General features: G+C 42.1%; 1 protein-coding gene across 1 annotated transcript in view; it reads left to right on the top strand.

Annotated features, from left to right (window-relative positions):
- Nucleotides 1-11,500, top strand: part of KIF16B (kinesin family member 16B) — a 181,663-nt gene that overhangs the window by 113,941 nt on the left and 56,222 nt on the right. The window contains 3 exon segments of the mRNA XM_081833249.1: nt 3,907-4,026; nt 4,914-4,965; nt 6,590-6,727. Of these exon segments, the coding sequence (XP_081689375.1) occupies nt 3,907-4,026; nt 4,914-4,965; nt 6,590-6,727 (310 nt within the window).

Below are 11,500 nucleotides of genomic sequence, written 5' to 3'. Positions count from 1 at the left end.
ATGGAGCACTGGGTGTTATGCACAAACAATGAGTCATGGAACACTTCATCTAAAACTAATGATGTAATGTATGGGGATTAACATAAGAATAAAAAAAAATATTCCATCTTATCAAAGAGGTGTTTCATAAATTATGTATAACAGTAGATGCCACTCAATAAATATTTTATATGTGATAGATATTTTTGTCTGAAATTACTTTTTCACTTGAGCAATGATTTAAACCCTCGTTTTTAGTTTTATGAGGTGACACTTTTATAATACCGTGTAGTGAATGCAGCTTGAATGTCATAGAGCTTTAGAGCAGCATTAATCATAAATTCATCTGCCCCCACTCCCAATCCTGGAAAACTTTCTCTTAATTCAGGTTTTACCCATTCAGCATATGGAAGTGTGTGCGAGAACATGCTGGTGTGTGTGGGGAGGGTACGGTTGGGGACAAGTAATGCTTTTGACCCAGTGGCTCCGAAGTTATGAATTTCAAATGATTTTCAAAGTCTATGAGACTTATTTCAAGGAAGGAAAAAAAGGTGTTTTTCAGTGCTTTAAAAAAAAAAAAAGAATATGAAACTAAACTGGGATGTAGTCCAAAACAATTTTTCTAGTTTGAGTGGGAGCTATTAGAATTTAAAATAGGGGTGCCTGGGTGGCTCAGTTGTTAAGCATCTGCCTTCGGCTCAGGTCATGATCCCAGGGTCCTGGGATCGAGCCCCGCATTGGGCTCCCTGCTCCGCGGGAAGCCTGCTTCTCCCTCTCACACTCCCCCTGCTTGTGTTCCCTCTCTCGCTGTGTCTCTCTCTGTCAAAAAAATAAATAAAATCTTAAAAAAAAAAAAAATTTAAAATATTGCCTTTTTCTTGGGTTATTGTTCACTTTTATGCAGAAAGAGAATACATATGTCTCTGGACTTACAAGAACAGTCACTGTCCTTTTCACATGGACCTAGAGGCCTGGAACATTCTTTGGCAGGTGGCTACGTACCATGTGTGCAGTGCTGTCACAGTTCAGAGCTACCAGACCTTCCAGTGAAGACACTGTTTTATGGAATGGAACCGTGTGATTAAATTCTCCACTCTAATATATATCTTAAAAAAAAAAAAAGCACACACTGTCCACTTCTGCTTGAATTCTACAGGCAGGAGGAAAAGCACAAATTTTCCCAAGACCTGAGAGGTAGGAGTAGAGGCTGGTTTATTTAGAGTACTCATTAGGCTAAGATTTGCGAGGGCCTTGTTATAGTAAATCAGGATTACTGAGGATTACTGAAGTCTCCGACCTGGAAGCCTGAGGTTCTGAACCCTGGAATGGGAGCACGGCTGGTAAGAGGAGTAATTGAAGAACAATGACATGCTTCATTTCCTTTTCTTGAATCTAAGTTATGCATTGGTCATTTTCTCTGTGTATCTATTTAATGGTTGTTAAATTGCTTTCTTGCAAGTGGTGATTTTTATTTTTTTTTGTTTTTATTTTTTGGCATTTCATTCCGTCACCCTCTTGCATGACTGTAGCTCTGCTGTGTGTGTTTGAGACTCAAATGTGTGTAGAGATGAAGGCCCGGAGGGACTTCTCTCTTTCTACTGCCCTTCCCTGAACCTCTTAGGAGCTCCCTTGTCTGCAAGGTTGTGAAGTTCTGAGTCCTTCACCTAGAGGATAGCATTGTTTTAATATTTAAATGACACAGAATACATTGATTCATTCCGGGAATGTAAGGCATACTGATTGTGTTTCAGGCAGTTCTCACATTAGGGGTCTAGAGCTGTGCCCTGATCACTGTGTCCATTATAGGGGTTGGGGTGGGGAGAAGATTTGCTGGGAGTGTTTCTACCCCGAGCCTGGTTAGTAGCCTGGAACTTGCTTCCCTGTTGCTCACATCATACCTAAAATCACAGAGCATAAGGTTGTGCTCTTGGATCTGACTCAGTTTGAACTCAGCACAGCCCAACCTCAAGGCTTTCAGTTTTTGGAATTTATCTCAGACTTGTCTAGAAGCCTGATTTTAGAGCTCTTTTGTCATGGTACAGATGGGCCTGATGTTAAGACAAAGGCCCATGGTCCCTTGCCTGACCGGTGCTATTGACCCTCCTTCCTGCATTTCTCTGAACTGCAAGTATCATCGCTTCTTGGCCTTTTGGCTAAGGTCAAGTGTGAGCTTCAAGTATCTGCCCACTCATTTCATTCATTTGACAAATACTGAGCAGTTACTATGTGTCAGACATGAAATCAAGCACTGGGTTACATTCTAATCTGGACAAAGTAATAAGCTTATATATAACATCATATAGTGGTAATTGCTAAGGAGGGAAATGAATCAGGATAAAGGAGTTTGGTGATTACTATTTTGTATGGGTGATAGGGAAGGTGGCTTTTGAGTGGAGACCTGAGGAATTGAGGGCTGAGTTATGCGTGTGTGTGTGTGGTAATTCTTCTCAACTAGGGGTGATTTTTTTCCCCAGGGTACATTTGCCAGTATCTGGAGACCTTTTGATTGTCACAACCTTGACAAGTTTGAGCAATAGCTAGGAGCCTCTGGACTCCTACACAGGAGTGAGCAAGAGGGGGAGATGATAACAGGAGGTTAGCAAGGATTGAGATCATGTAGAGCTTTGTAGAGGCTTACAAGGACTTGGGCTTTCATCTCTGGGAAATAGGAGGCCATGGAAAGGATTTGAGCAGAGGAGCAGCCTGCCCTCACATGCCTCTGGCTGCTGAGTAGAGCACGTGCCACAGCAGGGCGCCATGGGTGGTAGCCTCGATTACTGTGGGTTTCCAGGTGAAAGATGATGGTAGTTGGGGCTCAGGAGGAATGTGGTGCAGGTGGTTCGATGTTGTTAGATTGGGGGCATATTCTGAAGGGAGAGTCAACACTAAGCATGTAGGAATTAGAGAAAGAAAGGAGCAAAGTATAGCCATGATTTTTGGTCTGAACAACTAGAAGGAAGGTTGGCATTCACGCAGATGGTATGGTGTGCAGGTTTGGGAGGCAGGGGAAGTCAAGGGTTGGTTTTTCAATGTATTTGCCTGAGCTGCTTCTTTGGTATCCCCACAGAATACACTGAGGTAAACGAGCGTGTGTATGCATGAGTGTGGGGTCAAGGGAGAGGACTGTCTATAGAGATTTAGATTCAAGTCATCAGTATATGGATTGCAGGTGAAGTCCAGAGACAGGATGTTGTCATCAAGAGAGTGACGGTGGGTACTCTAGTCCCAAGGATGAAAGCCTGCATGGATGGGTGCAGGAGAGAGCAGGAGGGGAGGAATTGGAGAAACCACTAGCGTAGGGAAGTCTTTGGAGATGATTTTTTCCAAAGAGGCACAGAGAAACTGGTGGTAGCTGGAGGAGATGCAGAGGGCCAAGGGGGGTGGTTGTGGCGGGGGTTGATGGTAGGAGATCTGTGCCCACTGGTATGTAGGCGGGAATGACCTGGTAGGTAGAAGTTGCTGTAGGAGACAGAGGTGTAGGTACTTCTGGTACAGGGGTCACTAATACACAGGAAAGAGTTGCTTTGGGGAACATTCACAGTTTGACCATAGGAACTGGTGAGAAGAGCCAGCAAATCAGGAGACCTCTAGACATTAAATGAAATAAAGATTCTGAAGAGGCAGAAAGATTACTTTGTAGTCAGGTGGTCCTAGGACCTTTCCTAAGGAAGGTAAGGTTTGAGCTTGGCTTCGAAGAAGTTGTATTCATTAGGCCATAAGTTTATTTCATTTTATGTTGAGTTTTTATGTTTCAAGTTCACTTTGCCTGCCATATGCCAGGATTCCAACATGAAGGTTTTCCATTTTTCTTACAGCTTTTTTGATGAGAAATAAAATCGTGCTCATTTTAACACTCAAAAGAACACCTAATAAGAAGTTCTCTTTCCTCTGAGTAACCTTTTCCTTTTCTTTCCCTCCTAATTTTAGGAACAAACTTTAGCCCTTAGGAAAGAAGGGATTGGAGTTGTTTTGGATTCTGAACTGCCCCATTTGATTGGCATTGATGATGACCTTCTGAGTACTGGAATCATATTATATCACTTGAAGGTAGAAACTGCTTAAGTGGAACATACAATTTTGTGTTCAGTTTCCTCTTCAGACACTAGCAAGGTTTATTTAATACTCTGAGTCTGTGAACACAGCTATTACATTAGAGAATACACTACAAATCTTTGAGCCCTTTGGGAATTTTCATCAGTTCACTGGTGTTCCATGGAATTAGAAGTTCCCATTTTTATGGAGTTCTAAAGCTAAATGAAGACCCATTCACTTTGCCTTCCGCTTTGTAGAATCAGTGAGAGGGAGGTAAGGAACAAAAAAGCAGACAGACCAAGGAAGGAAAGTTACAACCACCTGGAACTGGGATTTGCTACATGTCGTTTTCTGGTCCCTTGGGCTAATTATAAAGCATGTCTCCTGCCTATGTTATTGGTCCTGGTCCCAAACAGGCTATTCGTGTCAAGAAAACAGAATTAACCACAATAGTATCAGTGGTTGCCTCTGTAACCTTGACTTAGTATCCTCTCTCTGATCCATGACTTAAAATGAGAATGGTATTGCATTTGTACTTTGAGACTCCCATAAACTATGTCTTTAGACACGAAGAACCCCTGGCCCCTAAAGGGGAAGCTTGCCAGAAAGGATCAGGAACATCATCAGTGGGATTACCAGCATGGACAGACGTTGATGCATGCCCCAATAGGAGCCAACCCATGATTGTGCCTTAAGCCTCAGGAGTTGTGTGGCCCTTTCCCGGTCAGTGTGGGACATGGTCTCAGAGCCTCAGTGAACCCTCCCTGCACGGAGGCTGTGGCCTGCCCAGGACACTCACTGCTCAGCCCGTTGGCCAGCTTGCTTGGGTTCAGATGAAAAATAGAGAAAGAGACCATTCCTCATGTTCTTACTAATACGTCTTACTTGACTTTTCTTCCTAGGAAGGCCAGACATATGTTGGTAGAGAAGATGCTTCAACAGAACAAGATATTGGTGAGAATCTTTATAATTTCCTCTTCCCAGTGATTTTTAAAAATCATTTGATGAAGAATTTTCTTTTGAATGACACTAAAGTGATTAGAAAAAAAAAAACCCTCTTTCTCAAATACAGTATTGATCAGTATGTGCATTTCTATAATTTTGAACTCAATTCAAACAAGTGACACAGAACAATTAATTTAGTGAATTAAGTAGAACTATGAATCCCCCCGCCCCATCCTATATACATTCTGTATTCTGTCACAACTTTCAAGGGTAATTTAAATTGCAGTGGGATAGTGATGGAAAAATGCCAACAGACACAGATAAAGGCTATCAGACGCTTTAATGGGAAGGATGTAGACACTTAGCTGTATAGTGATGACGGAGAGGAGGAATGCACACATGCACACATATGGAGGTGTGACTTCTGGGTTTCCTGAAAGTCTTTGCTGAGGCACACAGATGACCTGTGATTCAACCTTGGAGCAGGGTGAGGTCTTGCTAGGCTTTGAAAGCGTAACTTAGGGACCACTGCGGTGGTGGTGGGTGGTGTATGTGTGTGTGTGACAAGGTGGGCATTGGCAGGGGAAGAATTCTGTCCTATCAGCTGTTTCTAGAATTGTTGGTGATGGACTTGCTCTCCTGCCAAGTATAAGCTATTCTTCAAGCCAAAGCTAGTGTAGTTCTACGTGTTGTACTATTTGTTGCAAAACCAGGTCCTAGAAGTCCTCAGCTTCAGCTGGTCTTGAGTAGAACTAGGTGTCAGGCCTCTTCTTTGGATTGTTAAGTTGTGTGTTTGATCTTTAGGGTTGCTGTAAATGATGATGAGTGGTCAGAACACATGTTTTCTGTGCACAGAAAAGTTCAGTAGTACAGCTCTGTGGGGCGCCGCGGGAGCTATTGGATTTGTGCCTTTGAGAAACTGGCTAAGAACAGTGCCTAAAATCTTGTAGGTTTATTTGATAGGCATTCATATCTGTGCCTGGCCACTCACCAAGCAAGAATAACTCAGGATAGTCCTACAAGTTTAGGCACACTTTAGCAGCCACATACTCTGAGAGGTCAGTGGAGGTCTTGTGCTCCCAGATTTGGCAAAGGCTGTGGCAGTGTGCATCCCAGTACAGCTTCTGGAGACTTCCTTGGGCCTCCCAAGATCCATGCCAGGCCAAGGTCACCTTTGGTTTCTGCTCCTGGAGGTTAGTGTCTGTAACTGTTTAGGTTATAATAAGTCCTTGACCCACGGAGTTCTTTTGTTGCTTCTGTTTTACTGTGACCTTTGGGTGGCTGGTGGGGGAAATTTATTCAACATCTGAGTGACACAGTGGTATTCAATGAAGACAAATTGCTCAACTATTTTCTCTCTAAAGATGAGATAAGTTAGCATGCAAGAACTTATTTCCTCACACAGGTGATGTCCAGACCCTTTGAGGTAATATTCAGAGGATACCTTCAGTTCTATCAGTTGATGCCATGAACTCTTGAAGTTCACTTTTCTCAATGAACATAAATGTTCACCTCACAATATTTACATGGAAGGGGTAGAGTATTCCATTATGGAAAAATACATAAAGGTTGGGAATCATTGTACTAGATAACAAAGAAAATATCATCTTTCTTTTATGTTTTTCCAACTTAGTTCTTCATGGCCTCGACTTGGAGAGTGAGCACTGCATCTTTGAAAATGTTGGGGGAACGGTGACTCTGATACCCCTGAGTGGGTCTCAGTGCTCTGTGAATGGTGTTCAGATCATGGAGGCCACACACCTAAATCAAGGTATCTGGTTTTTGGTTTTCAGAGTTCTTTGTGTATGTCATTGCTCTAGAACAAGTTGGCTAGGTAATGGGGGCCCTTGTGCATCTTAGAATTAATTGCTGATTAGTTATAAAAAAGATGAAGACTGTTTGCTTCATTATGCTGTTTTCTGTTTTGCTGGAGGACTTCTTTATAATTCCAGTTGTCTTGTTGAATTAAACATATATGTAGTTGTCTTAAAAGTTACTGCTGTTATGGAAATCTGACTTTAAAGGTTTTTTTTTTAAGTTAAAAAAGTACCTTTTAAATGCAAAAACTTAACACTGTGCTTGCTGTTAATAACTTTATTACCCTATTTATATTCTTTTGTGAATAGTTGTAATTATAACATACATATAGGATCTGGTATCATATCTTTTTTTGTTCTTTTGAAATAATTTCAGTTTTATAGAAAATCTGAGGGTGTAGTACAAAGAACTTTTTTTTTTTTTTTTGAAGATTTTATTTATTTATTTGAGAGAGAGAGAATGAGAGAGAGCACATGAGAGGGGGGAGGGTCAGAGGGAGAAGCAGACTCCCCGCCGAGCAGGGAGCCCGATGCGGGACTCGATCCCGGGACTCCAGGACCATGACCTGAGCCGAAGGCAGTCGCCCAACCAACTGAGCCACCCAGGCGCCCCTACAAAGAACTTTTTAATTTCAGAAGCATTTGAAAGTAGATTGCTAACATGATGCCCCACCACCCCTGAATACTTCAGTGTTTATTTCCCTTAAACAGTAGCATTCTCCTATGTAATTACAATATAAGCTTCCAAATTAGGAAACTAACACTGATACATTCCTGCCATCTGATTCTCAGACACCCTTCGAGTTGTTGTCATTTGTCCAACAATGTCTGCTGTGGGTCCAGGATTCAGTCTGGCGTCATGTGTTGTATTTGGTTGCCACACCCCTCTTGTCTCTTTCAGTCTGGAAGAGTCCCTTTGCTTTCCTCTGACTTTTAGGACTTTGGAAGGTCAAATATGTTGTAGAATGTCCCTCTGCATAAACATAGCATCTGTCCAATGCCTCCTCATGATGACACTTAATACTGTGTGTTCTTGACAGGACTATCAGAGAAATGGTGCCCTGTTTCTCTCACATCATTACTAAGGAGATACTCACTTTGGTCATTTGATTAAAATGGAGCTTGCCAGGCTTCTTTAGTATGAAGCTACTTGTTTCCTCCTTTTTATTAATAAGGATATTGGGAAGGATATTGACATCATAAATACTCCATTCTTTATCATACTTTCACCCACTGGTTTTAGAATCCATTGATTTTAAGGGTTGATGGTGTCTGATTTAATTATTATTCAAATAGTTGCCAAATGGTAATTTTCTTCCTTCTACATTTATTAGTTGGATTTTTACTGTAAGAAAGAGCTTTCTCTTCTTGCCATTTATTTATTTAAATCAACAGTGTCACATGGCTTGCTATTTTGTTTGGTAGGTTTTGGTCTCTTTCTATCATTATTTATTTTGATACCCATATTTTCCCAGATTTGGTGAATGGGAGTCCCTCCAAGCTCATTTCTGTGTCCTTATGGCTTGTCCCTATCATCTCTGAGTTCTTCCTGACTTTCTGACACAGTAAGATATTCCAGGCTTATCTTTATACTTTGTTGGAATCAGCCAGTTTTCCAAGGATCCTTGGTTCCTTTCAGTGGAGAATGGGATTTAGAAACTAAGATCCAGGCACTAGATGTGCTCATGGCTGTTGAGGTGTTGCTGCTCCCAGGTTCTGTTGGTCAACAGAGTTAGGGAAAGCGTGGGTCTCTGGTGTATGTACAACACACACAACTATATTTATGTCTGTATCTATTTCAGAATTTCAGTATCCATATTGCTGACCAGGAGTTCATACCAGTACCTCTAATGCCAACCCAATATCATAGCATTCTTTCTAGTTTTTTTCTTTTTCTTATTTGTAGCTCTGCTCCCATTTCTGACAGTGATGAACCTGACTTCCATTATGTAACCAGTATCTTGTCACTTCTGCCCCCTCCTCATGCAGGGACCCTCTTCTTTCTGCTCAGGCTGTGATACCCCATGCTGGGCCACCACCGCCCTCACTCTTCTAGTGCAGACATGAAAAATTCCTCCCATTCCCTTGCTCATGCCTGCTTTGCTCAACCCTGCCTAATGGCTTTTATACTGAATCATGGAAGAGGGAAGGCAAGAAAGAAGTTGACATATCTTAAGCCCTTTTTGGTATATTATACATAATCTTTATAATAACAGTTTTTCGTGGTTGTATACTATACTGTATCTGCTGTGACATAGGAATTGGACAGATGGGGGAAATTGGACAGATGGAAAGCATGTAGTTCATTGGTGCTAGCAAAGTCATGAGCAGAAATCAGTTGCAAGGAGTTATCTCAGAAATGAAGGACATGTAACATGGACCAGGACCATCATGCTTTACAGGAGGAATATAGAATCCATTGAAGACATTCTAAGAGCTTCTAATGGAGCACCCACCCATGCACCCACCGCCAAATCATCCACTCATCCACCCATCCATTGATCTCTTCATCTGCTCTTGTACTCTTAGTATGTTTTAGTCTCAGGGTAAGTGGAGCTTGGGAAACATTTGAGTGTCCTGGAGCTGGCCAGGAATGTCAGAGTTCAGTAGTACCAGGTGCTTAGCCCAAACCAGGGACATAGTGAGTGCCCAATCATGGTTACCAAAGCAGCATTTTCTGCGTTTTCGCCATCAGGACAAGGACTCTGGCAGTATGGGATAAAGAAGCTGGTTCTTACCAGACAGCAGAGTAATAGTCATGATGAGAACCCAGAAAGTGACTGTAATTGACTGGCAGACAGGAGGGCAATATGTAGGACTTTTCAGTGGCCGTCTCTGCTTGTGAACACACAGACCAGACCACTTGTTTGTTCACTCTTAGGATCTCAGGTGGGGGTCCTGCTGCTGTTCTTCTAGGCAGCAGGGGTGGTGAGAGATGTGTCTCCTTGTCTGGTAGAGATCTCTGTACGGGCTGCATCTCTCTCAGGTCAGGGGAGGTTGACCTTGTTATGATGACTGTATTGTTACAGGATTTTACAGCAGGCTTGTACTGGTTTTCAGTATCATTGTTAATGTGGTAGAACTTTGGAATTCATTTTGAAAGATTTAATTGTTTAATACATCTGGGGTTAGACCTAATTTAGTTTGTTTTCCATAGCGGTGTATCATTTATTATAAACTTACCCCGTCCTATATTCACCTCTCTTTTGAAGAAATTTACTTTACTACAAATGAACACTGAAACATAGCACTGTATCTATTTCATGGCTTTCCACTTTGTTCCAGTGCTCTGTATTTCTGCTTTTGTACCAGTATCACACAATTTTAATGCTTGTTGTATTATAATATGCTTTAATTTCTCTAATTCTCTATGTGATTTTTTTGCTACTCATGCCTATTTTTTTTTTTCAAAGAAATTTTAGGATCTTTTTATTTTTGTGCTAAAATATCCTTTCAGAAGTTAGGTTTTAATTTCATTTGATTTGTTCACATTATCACAAATACATTTTCATCTTGGGACTTCTATTTATTCAGTACGTCTCTTTTTATTTTTATTTTTTTATTTTTTTAAATATTTTATTTATTTATTTGACAGAGAGAGACAGCGAGAGAGGGAACACAAGCAGGGGAAGTGGGAGAGGGAGAAGCAGGCTTCCCGCCGAGCAGGGAGCCCGATGGCGGGGCTCGATCCCAGGACCCTGAGATCATGAGCTGAGCCGAAGGCAGTCGCTTAACCAACTGAGTCACCCAGGCACGCCATGTCTCTTTTTTTATTTGAATTTTCATCAGTTTCTTCCAATGGGGAGGAAATATCTTTTCATGCTATAATAATCTATTTTGATGATAGTATTGAAAATTTTTTGAGCACATTGGGCCTTTAAGGATATCAATTTAAAACCATATGGGGAAAGTGAGGCTCAACCTATTCAGAGACCGCACTCTAGGACTTCTGAGTCTTGGGCATTGTTCCTCCACATACCTCAGGTGCAGCCTGGGGTGTCTGTGGAGCCACACACAGGAAGTTAGAGAATGGGTAATGGTTGGGATTATAATTGGGGACATTAATTAGCTAAGCTGTGTTTGAATCACAGATAGCCGACAAAGGTGAATATTTTCTGCTGGATCCACCTAGCTTTGTTGCCTGGCTGTCCACCAGTTTCCTCTGTGTGCTTTCCCTGCTCTACCCATGACTGTTTGGAGCTTCTGGAGCTCACACTATCCACAGTCCTGGCTGCTGAAGGAGGCTGAGTGGATGACAGTGACCACCGCTTCTGCCATTTATGGGTTAAATAGTCTCCTCTGGATTCTCCTGGACGCTCACTTTTACGTGTAATTGTGTTTCTGTGAGAAAATCCGTCTTAAGTTCCAAACAACACATTGAAAAAGGAACTTTTAGGGAGCAAGATGGTGGAGGAGTAGGAGACCTGGATTTCGTCTCCTATCAGGAATTCAGCTGGATAGGGATCACACCATTCTGAACACCTACAAACTCAACAGGAGATCGAAGAAAAGAATAGCAACAACTCTCTGAACAGAAAAGCGACCACTTTCTGGAAGGTAGGATGTGCGGAGAAGTGAATCCGAGGCGATATTCGGGAGGATAGACGGCGGGGGAGGGGCCTCCGTCAGCCGCTTCTGGCAAGTGATAGAGCCGTGGAGCACAAAATCGGAACTTTTAAAAGTCTGCTCCGCTGAGGGACGTCACTCCGGTGGCTAAGCAGGGGGTG

The sequence above is a fragment of the Leptonychotes weddellii genome, chromosome 10, assembly GCF_054177405.1.
Source record: "Leptonychotes weddellii isolate Sample4059 chromosome 10, ASM5417740v2, whole genome shotgun sequence".
In the NCBI taxonomy this organism is placed as follows: domain Eukaryota; kingdom Metazoa; phylum Chordata; class Mammalia; order Carnivora; family Phocidae; genus Leptonychotes; species Leptonychotes weddellii.
Note: the sequence above shows the minus strand (reverse complement) of the source record. Positions and strands in the feature narration are given on the sequence as shown.